We start from the raw sequence: 16,967 nt of genomic DNA on the forward strand, positions 1-16,967 counted from the left end.
TATGAAGAGATGTTGAAAAGTGGTGAAGTGGTACTTTAATGCCAGTTATTAAAAACAGCCATAGCCGTCATCACAAATACTGTATGATCACAGAGCGCAGCCGGCATTAAAGGTAAAACAACGTATAGGTAGCACCAGGTCTAAATGGGTTGGCGGACACATCTTGCAGGAAAAGGGACAATGAGAGAACAGAAAGCCAACTATTAGGGGACTAACTATAAGGCATTTGAACACTAATGCCTGCCACTGTCTCATTCACAATGTGGGACTCAATTTGTGTAGCCTCGGTACCCAGGCTTTTATTTTCGTTTGCATCGGCTCAAAAAAAAAATGAAAGCCTCGGGGAACGAGATACATTTCCTGGTCTAGGAGTGGAAGTGAACTACAGTGCAGAGGGTGGCGTCGCTCGAAATAATGGTGACGTTAAGCGTTATTCATAGTCTGGATTTTCGGTGGTGAGGTGACCACCGCTTCACCCAAAACTACAACATGACGTCACTGAGCCGCGGTGAAGAGCAAACCAGCGCTGCAGCCCTTTTCTCGGTTTTACTCACCACCGCTCCGCGTTATTACAGCTCCGGTGGTCACCTCACCACCGGAGCGGTGGTCACCTCACCACCGGAGCGGTGGTCACCTCACCACCGGAGCGGTGGTCACCTCACCACCGGAGCGGTGGTCACCTCACCACCGGAGCGGTGGTCACCTCACCACCGGAGCGGTGGTCACCTCACCACTTCAAATCCAGACTATGAATAGGCCTTCAGTTTTCTCCGCTGTTTTCTACCAGGGAGGGGAGGGGCGGAGGGGAACCAATATTCTCCAGCGCTTGCTTCATGCGCGCCCATGCACCCCTCTAGACCAGAAAGCACGCTGCACGGCTGGGCCAGGCTACAATTTGTGGGACACCTGGAAAAGTCTTGCAAAAACCAGGGACTGTCACCACACAAAGGGGGACATCTGGTTAGGTAACCCCACCCAGAGCCATCTAATAGAAGAGTTACGATATAGAGGGGGCAGAAACCGAGCGCTCAAGCACTGTTCATGCGGCCTGAACTGAGACAAGCTGGAGTTGGAGCTTTGAGCTTTGAGCTGGAGGCGCAAATAAGAGCTATTTTAAGCATGTGTGCAACATGACAACTGTTTTAAAGTATTGTACAGTAACAACTAAAGTCTCTTTAATGTTTATGTTGTACGATTACTACAAAACAATCTAAAATAAAGGGATTTAAGATCATTAAAGCTGGGCTGTTGCCTGAGTCCAATGCATTTCTGCCTACTTCCGGTCCAGGACTTGTCCCAGTTGGTTGTCCCCATGCCCAATAGAAGTCTATGTAGGAGAGCCGCCATTGGACTGGCCCCATGAAGTGAACAGAGTTTTCGTAACTCTGTCTATCTCTAAGGCTCTGGGTCACCCTACCTGTAGGTCATCACGATCTTCACCGCCAGCGGCTTGGCATTCAGGAAGCCATAGGAGTACAGAGAGATCTCTGCGATCAGCACGTAGTTAGGAACCATCATGGCTACCGTTCTGAACAACACCTGAATGCAGGGACACAGGTGTAGTTAGGAACCATCATGGCTACCGTTCTGAACAACACCTGGATGCAGGGACACAGGTGTAGTTAGGAACCATCATGGCCACCGTTCTGAACAACACCTGTATGCAGGGACACAGGTGTAGTTAGGAACCATCATGGCCACCGTTCTGAACAACACCTGCCTGCAGGGACACAGGTGTAGTTAGGAACCATCATGGCCACCCTCCTGAACAACACCTGCATGCAGGGACACAGGTGTAGTTAGGAACCGTCATGGCCACCCTCCTGAACAACACCTGCATGCAGGGACACAGGTGTAGTTAGGACCCATCATGGCCACCCTCCTGAACAACACCTGCATGCTGGGACACAGGTGTAGTTAGGACCCATCATGGCCACCCTCCTGAACAACACCTGCATGCAGGGACACAGGTGTAGTTAGGAACCGTCATGGCCACCCTCCTGAACAACACCTGCATGCAGGGACACAGGTGTAGTTAGGACCCATCATGGCCACCCTCCTGAACAACACCTGCATGCAGGGACACAGGTGTAGTTAGGAACCGTCATGGCCACCCTCCTGAACAACACCTGCATGCTGGGACACAGGTGTAGTTAGGACCCATCATGGCCACCCTCCTGAACAACACCTGCATGCAGGGACACAGGTGTAGTTAGGAACCGTCATGGCCACCCTCCTGAACAACACCTGCATGCAGGGACACAGGTGTAGTTAGGAACCATCATGGCCACCCTCCTGAACAACACCTGCATGCAGGGACACAGGTGTAGTTAGGACCCATCATGGCCACCCTCCTGAACAACACCTGCATGCAGGGACACAGGTGTAGTTAGGACCCATCATGGCCACCCTCCTGAACAACACCTGCATGCAGGGACACAGGTGTAGTTAGGAACCGTCATGGCCACCCTCCTGAACAACACCTGCATGCAGGGACACAGGTGTAGTTAGGAACCGTCATGGCCACCCTCCTGAACAACACCTGCATGCAGGGACACAGGTGTAGTTAGGAACCAGCATGGTCACACTCCTGAACAACACCTGCATGCAGGGACACAGGTGTAGTTAGGAACCATCATGGCCACCCTCCTGAACAACACCTGTATGCAGGGACACAGGTGTAGTTAGGAACCATCATGGCCACCCTCCTGAACAACACCTGCAGGCGAAACGTCAGACACTATAAACACAGGTGATTTTCACCCGGACAATTATATTTTTGTGATTTTCATAATGTTGCTGATGTCTGAGGTGAGTGCGGGTCTTTCAGTACCGTCATGGTGCTCAGTGACATCATAGAAGGTAGGTTTGTTTCCCTGCACAGTGCACACGTCCCTGTTTTTTTCTACAGGCAGGTGTTCGGGTGAATCTCACCCGTGTTTAGTTATATATTGATAGAGAAAAATCCCATACACTCACAATGGACTTTTTTTGTTTGGGCCCATTGTGCGTGTATGGCAGGGGTTCTCAATCCGTGGGTCGCGACCCCTCGGGGGGGGGGGTCGACAACTTTTTTTTTGCAACTGAATGGCTGGAAAATGGAAATGAAGAGTTTACATATAGTACACATAGTACATGCATACACCTTCCCTAATGATTATATCTGGTTTCAGTATTTATTTATGGTGTATTGTCTCTATTATTAAGGTTATTGTAGCAGTCAATTTATATTGGGGGTCGGGAGGGGGCGGGCGGGGGTCCCGAGACATTGCCAAAGCATTTCCGGGGGTCCTCGGCCAAAAACGTTGAGAACCCCTGGTGTATGGGACCATTCTCACATGTCCCAGGAATGGCTGGACCAAAGGAGAAGTTCCCAGCTCCATTATTTATATAGTTTTTTTAGGAATATTTTAAACCGCAATTAATTAATCGCAATTATTTGCATCGTCAGCTAAAATGTGGCCAGTCCTATAGAGCGTCGCAGTCCCGCCCCCTACCATGGACCAGGAAATGATTCTCCGTTCATTTTCCTCATAGACATTTCAGAAAGTATTTATTTAAAGATGTTTACGCCGCGGACAAAGCCAACTGGAGTCGTGACAAATCATGACAACAAACAAAAAAAATTGGGCCGAACAAATAATTAGAAAGAAGAAAAAAACGGCAGGTTACAACACTTTTTTTGTTGTTTTTCTTCTTTGTAATTATTTGTTTGGTCCAAAATATTGTTTGTGTTGTCATGAGTTGTCACGACTCGAGTTGGCTTTGTCCGTGGCGTAACCGTCTTTAAATAAATACTAATAGAAATGTCTATGGGAAAAATGCATTGGGATTCATTTCCTGGTCCAGGGTAGGGGGCGGGACTGCGACGCTCTATAAGCGCAGTGTGGGCTAAACTGCTGGTCCAAGAAGAAAGCAGAAGGAGACCTTGAGGTTGTCCGGCAGCTCGGAGCGTCCGGCGTAGCCAGGGTTCATGGTGATGGACACGAAGCAGTTTGGGTTGAGCCTCAGCCTGGTGCCTTCGAAGTCAAAGTACTCCATCTTGTTCTCCACGGCTCTCTGGATGCACAGCACCTGCTGCGCCACCACCGACAGCACCTCCAGCTCGATGCGGTTGAACTCGTCGAAGCACGCCCACGCACCCGATGACGCCAGGCCTTTGAAGAACTGCCATGAGATGAGAGAGAGACACGCAGGCAACATGTCAATAAGCCCAAACTCATTTGCAGTCTCAATGTGTTGGTGGAAAGTAACTAAGTACATTTACTTAGTTACTAATCCAAGTTTTCTGAAAAATATATGTTTCTATGTCAGTGGTGCTCTACCTTTTTCATGTCATATTATGTTCCAGGGACCTCCAGAAGCAAATATATATATATATTTTTAAAAGATTTGTTTTGGGGCTTTTTTATGCCTTTATTGATAGGGAACAGTAGTCAGACAGGAAAGGGAAAGAGAGATGGGGAGTGACACGCGGCAAAGGCCGTCAGGCTCTGGAGTCGAACCCGCGGCACGCTGTCCGGCTGGCTTGGCAGCCTAGGTGCCCAGACGGTTGAGCTAACCGTCCAGGCCCCAGAAGCAAATATTTGAGTTAAAAACGTTCGCTCTGAAAGAATATATATTCAATGATTTGCGCCACATTTTCAATAATTTTCAAAAATAGCAGATCTACAAGCTCCGAGCTTGTAGATCTGCTATTTTTCAATAGCTAAAGTGTAACATAATGCTTAAAACACCAAAAGAGGTTCCCATTCAGAATGGGTTGTTGTACTTTTTCTGTTTTGTATGCGTCTATGGAGTTAACATTACTATAATGAATCATGGCATTCCATCTTTAAGTACTGTAGTTAAGTGCAATTTTGAGGTACTTTTACTTTACTGGAGAATTTCCAATATTAATACTTTTACTTCTACTACAACATCGCAGAGACAAGTATTGTATTATTACTCCACTACAATTAGTTCAAAAGAATGGATTTCATTAGGAAAAACACTGGTTTTGGAAGAATGCATTAATTAATTAAAAGATGGTTATACTGTGAAAAGGTTAACCAATTAATAAAATAAAAAGTCAGGGCATTAGGATAAAGATTGGCTAATGTTTAAGGCATGGTTTGGTGTGGTTGGTCTGGGAGTGCATTTAAACACATTTTGTGCCCAAGACATCTGTGGACGTCTTTGGTATTACCGCACGGGCAGAGCCCAAGACGTCTGTGGACGTCTTTGAAAAAAAAAATATATATATATATTTTTTTTATTAAAAAAAATCAAAAAAATCAAAACAATGATTTTTTTTTTTTATACGTGGTGCCAAAGTTTGTGTTTTCGCCATTGAGAATGCATTTGGCGTTTAAATTAAATAACTCAGAAACTATAAAACATTTCAAAGTAAAAAGTTCCAGCATGTGTCTCCACAGTCAGCTGAATTATAAAAAATGTGAATGGATTTTCTAGGTGAAAGTGATTTTTTGGCAGTTTTGCGTGGGCTCTCAATGTGTTAAACAATGGTGAGATTGCAAGACCTGTTTTCTGAGCTTTTAGAAATTGGGAACCTGCACCTATTCCAGAAGCTATAACCTAACCCCTCCAGGAGGGGGTTCCAGCCAGGTGGTCCCCAGCTAAATGATGGAGAGTTGCTAACAAAATGGACCCGTATTAGATCTTGAGAGTGTAAAATAAAACCCAATGGACCAGTTTACACTCTCAAGAGTTAGATTATTGTTAAATACCTGCATTAATTGGCTACTTAATTTACAAGAAGTCTACACAATTAGAGAGTGTAGAAGAATTGTTATTTTGATCAACGTTTGGCCTGTTATCTCTCCTATGGTACCAACACCAATACAGCATGGAATTGTATGGATATTGCATTATCCAAACCACAACAACATATTCAAAGTTTTGGGTCTGAGAAAACCACCGCTTTACAGTAAGAAACTATAACTAAATTGCACAACAGAATAGTACATAAATCACCTTCCCCATTGCCAGATAGTTGAGTCCATCAGAGCAGTTGAAGACCACACACTGCACGGCCAGGGCTTTGGCCAGATCCTTGGTGGTCTCCGTCTTCCCTGTCCCGGCCGGACCCTCAGGCGCTCCCCCCAGACTCAGGTAGAACGCTCCGATCTGAGACAGAGGACGAGCAAGATGATGATGACCAGGCATTATTGAGGGGCGCTAGCTAGCCCCTCCTATATTCAGCTATTAGTGTAGATTTATGTCCCACACAAACATTAAATTCCCATTGACAATTAATAGATAATTTTACGTCATAGTGTCTTAGCAAATCGACTTAGTGTCTATTTTTGTCTTTTCTTACGCCATAGTGTCTGAGCAAATAGACATGTTACGTCATGTGTTTGTAGGATGATAACAGCGCCCCTCACTTAAGTTCACACAGGTGTGACAATTGTATTAAGGTATGCTGAACTTTTGTCCGGTAGAAATCAATTGGTGTATAATGTATGTGTCTGACTTGGGCGACCCTCGTCGGGTGTGAATGCCCCTCTAGTCCCCCTCTAGAAAGGTTTGAAGTCGTCGGACTGCGCTCGCAACCCGATCTCACCCGAATCACGGTGAAATAACACGCATTGGCAATTCCGTACATACACTACTAGAAAATCCCCAAATCCATACATATTACACTGAAATGCTCTCCATTAACTGCCCTATAGTGTTAGACTAGCGTCTCAAGGGAACTTGAGCAACGGGAGCCACCACTGAGCGAGTCACAAAGTGAGCGAGTTGCCGTTGCGAATAATGTTTTGGTTAGGGCATTTGACCCAACTGAGATAATGGGGTGAAAGCCACACCTCCGTCGTGGTCAAAACAGTACAGTAGTAGTGTAATATGTAGGGTTTAGGGTTTTTTCTAGTAGAGTTTGTACGGAATTGCCAATCCGTGATATTTCACTGTGTTTGGGTGAGATCGGGTTCCTGCTCGAGTTGAGAGGTAGAGGCCTCAGTCCCAGCCTTACTCATCTTACGAATATCGTATCCCCCGGATACGATATTTTCCGACCAATCGCAATACTTGTTTCATGCACGGAGATTGCACAGATTTGTAAAGTGTCCACGTCATTTCCTTGAGCGGTACTTCCGCCAAAATCCCCCTTCTTCCGCCAAATTCCACCAATGCACTCTACAGCGCAGGTCTTTCCCAGCGTGGGACTTACCAGGGTTCGGTAGCACAGACAGAAACAGAGACACAGAGACACAGACAGACAGACAGACAGACAGACAGACAGACAGACAGACAGACAGACAGACAGACAGACAGACAGACAGACAGACAGACAGACAGACAGACCAGGGTTCGGTAGCAGCGGTCAGTGAGCGGGGTGATGACCAGCCGGGTGGAGTTGCCCAGATACTCGTAGGCGTACTTGACGTCGCAGTTGATGATGCGCACCCGCACATTTTCATCGGTCCAGTAGTAACGGAGCTGAGCTAGCCACTGGAAGTCAGATTCGTGCGAAACACCTGAAAAGTGGATAATTACTGTATATTACCATTTTTTATTTCACTTTAACCCATTTTGGGCGGGAACCCCTTTTGGTGTTAGCATTATGTTATGCTTTAGCTATTGAAAAATAGCAGGTCTACAAGCTCATAGCGTGCCACCGAGTGGCGCTCTACGAGCTTGTAGGTCTGCTATTTTTGAAAAATCAAAGAACGACTGACATAGAAACATAGCTTTTTCAGAAAACTGTCGAAGATGTCAGAACAGGTCAGCTCCATATATGGAGATCTAAGGGTTTGAGGTCAGATGTAGAGTTGCTGGCCGGCTCCATATATGCAGATCTAGGTGATGATCCAGTCTTCTCCATGTATGGCTATCCAGGGTTTGATGGTCAGTGTCGTGATCTTCATATATGGAGACGGCCATATATGGAGGCGTGATGTCACGAGGCGTGACCATATATGGAGGCGTGATGTCACGAGGCGTGACCATATATGGAGGCTTGATGTCACGAGGTGTGACCATATATGGAGGTGTGACCGACCGACCGAACGACTGACGGGAAATGCAGGTGTGGTATATTATCAATCATATACAGGGCCGGTTCTAGGGGGGGGGGCAGGGGTGGGCATAGCCCACCCAAACGTGCGTCCTGCCCACCCAATGTGGGTTCGACATAAGGCTGAACGATTCATCGTTTTCAAACCGAAATTGCGATTTGAAACCACGCGATTAGCAAATCGCAAAGGCTGCGATTAAAAAAAATCAACCCGGAGCGCGTCTGATCCAGTATTTACAACACGGCTATACTGTGCTCTCTATTCTAACCAATCAGAAGTGTCCCTGCTCGCGCAGTGTCCCTGCTCGCGCAGTGCCCAAAACAAAGTCATCATTTACGTCTACTCTGCTCTGTGTTCAGTGCGTTGATGCTAATGCTACCATGCTAGAAGTCAGCAGCAGCTGAGGAGCAGATAGCGTCTGCGGAGCCCGAATAAACTTTCTTAAATCCGCACAATTTAATCCCAAAGAGATCAGGCACTTCGGGGATATGGCATTATTTTGGTTTTGACGTTACAGACGACCAACAAGAGAGTTTTGTGCAAGACCTGTCATGGTACAGCGACAGTCAAAACATCCCGCAGCAACACCACAAACCTTCGCATGGCACGGGCGCTGTCCTGCTGTCCTGTCCCGTTTATTTTATTAATGCTACATTGTCGTCGTCGTCCCCGATTCTAGTGAACCGGTCCCCATTGTGGTGCATGTACATTTGTAATGATTTGTCTGAGCGAGGTCCGCGAAATTGTACCGAGATCCGAGAGCCATCATTAAAAAAAAGCTTACACCAGGACCCGTGGTGGGAAAATACCCGGCCAACAAGCTCATAAACATTAAAGTTAAAGTTATGAGCTTGTCTTAAACCTCAGACAAAATTATCTCTAACTAGAAAAAGTGCCCTTCTGGGCACAGGTCTCCACCAGGAGGATAGGACTGTGTGAGATGTTTGGCAAAATGTTTAGGAGTAATATAAACATGTTTGCCTTTGATGGCAATTGGATGATTTGAGGCATTTTGTTCCAAAAATGTGTTTTGCAAAAATCAACCTGTTGGTGGCGCTATAACAGGCCAATGTGAAAAGGGTGGGATATATTCCTCAGCCTAGTAAGAAAATGTGTGTGGTGAGGGGTGCTCTTATCATCGTACATCATCATGACGTAAAATAGACACTAGGCCTATTTCTTTGCTCAGACAATGACATAAAATTGTCAATGGGAATTTAATGTTTGTGTAGGACGTTTGTGAACATACCACTGGGCGAAAAACCCAAGAATCCCTAGAAATCGTTGCCCGAATATTACCAGATATGATTCAAATACGGTGATATCCATATGGATACTCTCCGGATTCTTGACATATACTCTCGTAATGGATTTCATGTTCGGAGAATATCAAAACTCCAGAATGGGACCAATTTTATTCTTCTAGAATATGGAGTTAATTTTATCCAGGATACATGTCATATCCAATGTCAAGATATGACTACTATGAATATCCTAAGTCCTAACCCCAGTTGTATCTTTTGTCAGAATATGACCTGTCGTCATATCCTAAGTCCTAAAACCAGTTGTATCTGTTGTCAGAATATGACCTGTCGTCATATCCTAAATCCAAACACCAGTTGTATCTTTTGTCAGAATATGACCTTTCGTCATATCCTAAATCCAAACACCAGTTGTATCTTTTGTCAGAATATGACCTGTCGTCATATCCTAAGTCCTAAAACCAGTTGTATCTGTTGTCAGAATATGACCTGTCGTCATATCCTAAATCCAAACACCAGTTGTATCTTTTGTCAGAATATGACCTGTCGTCATATCCTAAGTCCTAAAACCAGTTGTATCTTTTGTCAGAATATGACCTGTCGTCATATCCTAAATCCAAACACCAGTTGTATCTTTTGTCAGAATATGACCTGTCGTCATATCCTAAGTCCTAAAACCAGTTGTATCTTTTGTCAGAATATGACCTGTCGTCATATCCTAAGTCCTAAAACCAGTTGTATCTTTTGTCAGAATATGACCTGTCGTCATATCCTAAATCCAAACACCAGTTGTATCTTTTGTCAGAATATGACCTGTCGTCATATCCTAAGTCCTAAAACCAGTTGTATCTGTTGTCAGAATATGACCTGTCGTCATATCCTAAATCCAAACACCAGTTGTATCTTTTGTCAGAATATGACCTGTCGTCATATCCTAAGTCCTAAAACCAGTTGTATCTGTTGTCAGAATATGACCTGTCGTCATATCCTAAATCCAAACACCAGTTGTATCTTTTGTCAGAATATGACCTGTCGTCATATCCTAAGTCCTAAAACCAGTTGTATCTTTTGTCAGAATATGACCTGTCGTCATATCCTAAGTCCTAAAACCAGTTGTATCTTTTGTCAGAATATGACCTGTCGTCATATCCTAAATCCAAACACCAGTTGTATCTTTTGTCAGAATATGACCTGTCGTCATATCCTAAGTCCTAAAACCAGTTGTATCTTGTCAGAATATGACCTGTATATTTCAGTATACCATTCATGGCCCATATCATGATGACCCACTATACAAGGACAGATCAGTGTACCCAAAACTTTATACTAGGCCCAGTTCTTTTTTCCCCTCTACACCAAATGTCTCATCCAAAAAGGCTACCTACTTTGAATATAAACATTAAGCTAAAAACAATTTACAAAACAAAAATCACTTCAGCGCAAACAAACATTTATTTAGCAACCTCAAAACAGGGGCCATGCCTCCAAAAGATACGGATCACTGCAATGTGAAAGCATTGAATACAGTTGAATGAAGTGTACTGGGATACGGATCGCTGCATTGTGAAAGCATTGAATACAGTTGAATGAAGTGTACTGGGATACGGATCGCTGCATTGTGAAAGCATTGAATACAGTTGAATGAAGTGTACTGGGATACGGATCGCTGCATTGTGAAAGCATTGAATACAGTTGAATGAAGTGTACTCAGATACGGATCGCTGCATTGTGAAAGCATTGAATACAGTTGAATGAAGTGTACTGGGATACGGATCGCTGCATTGTGAAAGCATTGAATACAGTTGTAATGAAGTGTACTCAGATACGGATCGCTGCATTGTGAAAGCATTGAATACAGTTGAATGAAGTGTACTGGGATACGGATCGCTGCATTGTGAAAGCATTGAATACAGTTGAATGAAGTGTACTCGGGTGCGGCAGAATCAAGGCTAGTGGGGACCAGGCAACGTGTATTCTGGAATCATTTTGAATCATTCGAGCATGGGGGTACTTTTTTACAAAATTTGATAGTGATTTATTTTTTTATTATTTACTATAGTCCTACTAGACCCCACGATATTATATCTGGCCACAAAAGATCACAGGATCTACTGAATGTGAAGGTATAGCCTACTGGGAGGAAGCCACACTGTGTGTCATGTACGTTTGACACATTCAGTAGATCCTGTGATCTTTTGTGGCCAGATGTAATTTCTTGGAGTCTAGTAAGACTATAGTAAATAATAAAAAAATAAATCGCTATAAAAATGTGAAAAAATACATATTTAGCCCCATGTCAGCTAAAATCCCTAAAATGAAAAAGAGCAGCAAATGGAAAAAAAATTACATTAATCTTTTACTTTCTCTAATAACCTAAAACATGAACCTAGGTTGAAAAAGTCACTCTAGAAACAATACAATGAAGGTTTAAACATTTAGATAAATGTTAAAACAAAAAAAGGCAGCTTGACAACAAAGTATTGTAGCCAGGACATGGTCTCACAGTTTGTCTGAACAGGACAAGAACAAGAACACACAGGATGGCGCACAGACGACGGGAGTCAGGGTGAGGAGCAGATGAGGGGAAACCACTCTCACACGCGTGAATTCCGTTTGTGTCAGAGCATAGGCATGGCTGAGGCATGGTAACGCCCCGCCTGCCTGTGATTGGTCTACCGACACTGCCCGTCTTGACTGTCCTCGGAGACGCGAGGTTAATTACTCCGTGGTGAGATTGAGAAATAAATAATAGGCTACAAATTTGTAGAAGAGGCAAACTAATTTTGTTTATGCCGTTTGCTTTGATTGAATAACACGTGTGTTGTAGCCTACTACCCAAATCAAATCATGGCGTGCATGTTCAATCAATTATTCCATCAAAGCAAACGGCATAAACAATATTAGTTTGCCTTTTCTACAAAAATAAAACATACAAGTTAGCTTTCTCTTGTGTCATACCATACTACTTGTATTATTTCCCACCACGGAGTAACCTCGCCTCAGACTATCCAGCATATCCACCTCGGAGGACAGTCAAGACAGGCAGTGTTGGTAGGCCAATCACAGGCAGGCGGGGCGTTACCATGCCTATGCTCGGACACAAACGGAATTCATGCCTCTCACACTCACGCACTCACACTCCTCCAGTCCCTTCCGCTTCACCCTCCAGGGCCTCTTTTATGTACAGACGTTTGAGGGTAAAGAGTCCAGAATGAACCCTCATGCGGGTCTCCTTGGGCTCCACACCCCTCTGGAGCAGGGGGGGATCTCAGGGTAAAGAGTCCAGAATGAACCCTCATGCGGGTCTCCCTGGGCTCCACACCCCTCTGGAGCAGGGGGGGGGGGTCTCAGGGTAAAGAGTCCAGACTGAACCCTCATGCGGGTCTCCTTGGGCTCCACACCCCTCTGGAGCAGGGGGGGGATCTCAGGGTAAAGAGTCCAGAATGAACCCTCATGCGGGTCTCCTTGGGCTCCACACCCCGCCAACTGTTGTAGGCATATGAAATTAAATTGGAGAAAAAGGGGGTAAATGAAGTGGTTACTCAATGAAAATAAAAAGTACTCGTATCGGTACTCGGTATTGGCGAGTACTAACAATTAAGTACTTTTACTCAGTCTGAAAGAAATCGGGACAACGCTATTATGTCATTGGCAACTACACACATCTCCAAACATTCTACCCCTTTGTGTATGACCCCTCTGCTTCATGTCCTGCAGCAGATTTCTCTGTAATGACCACCTCACTGTTATATCCCTTGGCTTAAATAAACCAGTAAGACACCTAAGAGGCGGATGTGTGCACTTGTTGACGGTAGACTGCTGGGTGAGCACTGGCGCTTTGGCATGGAAGGGTCAGATCAACAAGGAATGAATTCTGTACTGGCCATATAGCCTAATAGTCCGGCAGCCGACAGGCTTCTTTAGTTTAAAATTAACATCCTATGGCATGCAAAAATGTCAAACTTTCCTTTTGCTTAAAGTAGCATGCGACATGTCAAACTAGGGGGTTTATTATTCTGAATCCATTCCAAGCATTAGTTTTGCACAAAAAAACACTCCTTGGGCTAAAAGCAGCCATAGCCACAGCCACTAGCCCAAATGTGCCCAAAATGTGCTGACCTCAAACTAATGCTTGGAATGGATTCAGAATCATGAAACCCCATAGTTTGACATGTCACATGCTACTTAAAGCATAAAGATCATTTTTGACATTTCTGCCTGCCATAGGATGTTAATGGTAGGGTCACAAGAAACCCCTATAAAAAAAATTGCCCAATAGTGACAGCCGGTCAGCAGTATATAGACAATATTTTAGGCCAATAAAAAAAAAGTATACCAAATTTCCCACCCCATAGCCATAACCGTGGCTGCCGGACTATAAGGAGCATGTCTGGAGTGTACAGTGTTTGATGATGTCAGATCAACATATGGAATGTCAGAACAGGTCAGCTCCATATATGGAGATCTAAGGGTGGTAGCGGGGACATTCTCTTGTGTACAGGGTTTGATAGGCCTTAATTCAGGCCTGTTGAACTCTAGTTGCCGGGCGCAGCTGCACTAATAACTTTGGGGCAGGCCCGTCTAGAGTTTAAATGGACAGGTATCAGTCAAAAGGGAGACATCAGGTTCTGACATTTCACATGTGAGTAAGAGCAGGTCAATAGCTCACCCGATCCCTCCGGCTAGTGAGAGCCTTCCTCCTCTTCACATCCTCCAATGTCCCGGCCAGCTCAATTCGTGTGGTTGTCTTGAGGCTTTCAAAAGCCCTGTTACAGGCTTCTAGTGAATGACAACACAAATACCACATTATGATCTCTAAATGTATTATATTAAGGCATCTCAAAAGGATGGTGATAGAAATTAGCAGACAAAATGTAAACTGTCAAACTAAATGGGGGTACTCTGACGAGCTAGCTATAGAGACAGGGAGACCCCTATTATTTAGCAAACACTACAGACATGATTACCATTTGAATAGAAAACCAACCTATTTAACAAAAAAATAACACAAAACACACCAATATTACATTTGTCAATATTTGGTCATTGTGCCATCTGTTATTTTTAACCGTATCAAATCAACACTAATCTACAATTTAGGCATTTAGCACACTTTATCAAGAGCGATTTACAGTAAGCAAGGTAAACATACATAGAATGCAGAGACAGTGAACTGGGTAGGGTCACAGCCATACATTTATACAAGGGGTTCTAGAGTTGTACTGTTGGGGGGGGGGGGCTCTGTTGAAGATAAATAGGTAGATTAAGTACATACAGACAGCTCTTGGGGAATCTTTTGGCTGGCAGGAGGAGGCGTTTGCAGGATGGATGCCTCCATCCTGTCCAGCCTCTGTCACCCCTGAAAAGCTCTCCTTGACGGTGCTGGACAACTCCTTGACGGCATCCACCCTTCTGGTGAGCTGTGTTACCGCTCTACAAATGTGAGGGGAAAATAAATAAGTTAGGATTGAATTACTGTTATTATTACAAGTTTATGTTCTGTGTTTCATTTTCCAACAAAATCACAATAACCTTGGTCAATAGGTAGCAGTGCAGGACCACAGGTCATAGCTGGGTCTCTTCGGGGTGTAGTGTCTTAAGCGCATGCGTGTTCCCTCATAACCGAGCGGACATGTGAAAGAAAGCCACCAGGATAATGCACCGAATAACACGTGCGTGCGTGGCCAAAATTCTTACCATATTCAAGATCACGCCCCAGTCATGGTCCGAAAGAAACTGGATCATGGTAGACACCCTAGGATTCACACCAAGTCGTGATTTGTTTTGCTTTCCACTTTAGTGCCTTTCTCTGGGTTGATCAAGAACATGCATCTGCAGACACACAAGGACAATGAAGAAAATCTTTAGATTATAATACAGCCATGTAAAGAAAATAAACTAATGTAGATTATATAAAGCAATTAAAAAATAATAAAGACTGGAGGGTGGTGTATGTGTGTCTATGAAATGCGTACTGAATGTTTAAGCTTACTTGTTTTAAAAGCCCATATTCGAAGATCATGTTACTCAAAGGTTCCTGGTCTTTGGTCGTCTTCTCCACCATCTGGGTTGACCTGATAAAATAGAATTTCAAATTATTAATGTGTGTATATCTAAGTACTGTGTGTGTGTGTGTGTGTGTGTATATCTAAGTACTGTGTGTGTGTGTGTGTATATCTAAGTACTGTGTGTGTGTGTGTGTGTGTCCACGCACGCACACTCGCCGCGTGCGTGCGTGGACACGGTAAGATTCATGCGTGGACACTATGAATCTTACCATAATCAACAATCTCACTACTCATGGTCCGAGAGTGAATCAAGGTATACCTAGGATTCACAACTATAGATACGATGTGCTCTCCTTCTCTGGGTTGATGGAGAACAGACACCTGCGGAAATAGAATAAAAACAGTATTATTTATATATATATATATATATATATATATATATATATATATATATATATATATATATTATAAAACAAAGAAAAATATATTTTTAATTGAAGATGTTCATTTAAGGCAACTTCTAATGGAAAAGATTTAGATTAGGCAGTGCTACTTTCTTTTAGTGCAGGCTAAAGCAAACACAAAAATACACACCTCTCCAGAAACTCCAGGGTTGATGCCAGCGCTGATGGGTAGACGTTTTGCAGAAAACAGGACTCTCTGAATAAGAAACTAACAAAATAATAAAACAAGCATCATTAAGATTTTAAAACTGCTCATCACCATCAACATAAATGTATTGTATTTCAGGTTGAGGGAAATACAAGTTCAGCTGCATACAGTTGTGTTCTTCCTGCTTAGTTCTGCTTAGTTGCTTAGTCTGCTTAGTTCTTCCTAAGCAGGAACTCACATTCATAATTTCACCACAATCTTCCTGAATTCCCATTTGATGTTTCTCCGGTGTCCAAAGACTGCAACAGTTCCTCTGGGAAGTTGTGCCATGGTGCTATGAAGGTCTACACCCAATCAGGGCGTTGGAGCTGCAGGACCTTAGCCAACTTTTATTTCTGCCATTTCTGGAATTAAGGAAAAGTTACACCAGTTTTCAAAAGCAAAAATGGGCACACACACATACACACATCCCTTTGAGAAAACCTTAGCATAAAAAAAAGAAAAACATGAATACATCTCTGTAAACTCATTGGCAACTACAGATCACTGCAATTACTGGGATACATATCCTACATACACTCTCAAACATTCACTGACACCAACCAGACCTACCAACGGAGATTGTATTAACGGCAACACCAGTTTTGTATTTTGGCTACATAAAACACAGGCGCAAAGACTGCATAAGTATATAACACAAACACACTTTCAATAACAACATGGATAACCAGGCCTGTCAGCGATGATCATGCCAATAATGACCTGCTACTAAGAGCAGAGGGAATTGAACACATTCAACTGACCACAACATTGCAAGAACTTTGTTTTGAGAAAACTTTTTTTTAATTTTCAAATTGGATGCCATAGCTTTTCTTGGCCTGAATGAAGGGATATGACAGACCATCTTATAACATTTTCATCACTGCATTTTCCACTAAAGAACAGTCACAGACTCACATAACTTTTTATATATATAATTTCTATTTGACACCATAACTGGAAACTCCTTATTTTTTTCCCACTGGAAGCACCAATCCAACAAGTTGACTGCACAACAGATT

At 43.7% G+C, this 16,967-nt stretch overlaps 1 protein-coding gene and 1 long non-coding RNA gene across 2 annotated transcripts in view; both read right to left on the reverse strand.

Moving 5' to 3' along the window:
- Positions 1-16,967, reverse strand: part of LOC306918213 (dynein axonemal heavy chain 12-like) — a gene marked incomplete at its 3' end in the record, with an annotated part of 140,907 nt that overhangs the window by 71,715 nt on the left and 52,225 nt on the right. Inside the window, exons 27-30 of the mRNA XM_079531089.1 lie at positions 7,312-7,484; positions 5,977-6,129; positions 3,928-4,167; positions 1,418-1,539 (exon numbers count right to left, since the gene is read on the reverse strand). Coding sequence (XP_079387215.1) covers positions 1,418-1,539; positions 3,928-4,167; positions 5,977-6,129; positions 7,312-7,484 — 688 coding nt within the window. The remainder of the gene's footprint in view (positions 1-1,417; positions 1,540-3,927; positions 4,168-5,976; positions 6,130-7,311; positions 7,485-16,967) is intronic.
- On the reverse strand, positions 10,647-15,639 carry LOC306918215. The gene is made up of 6 exons (XR_013789304.1): positions 15,564-15,639; positions 15,279-15,360; positions 14,984-15,118; positions 14,562-14,719; positions 13,956-14,065; positions 10,647-12,772 (listed from the first exon to the last, which is right to left on the reverse strand). It is a non-coding gene; the product is annotated as an uncharacterized lncRNA (long non-coding RNA).

This window comes from Electrona antarctica (assembly GCF_951216825.1).
Source record: "Electrona antarctica genome assembly, contig: scaffold_218, whole genome shotgun sequence".
NCBI lineage: Eukaryota > Metazoa > Chordata > Actinopteri > Myctophiformes > Myctophidae > Electrona > Electrona antarctica.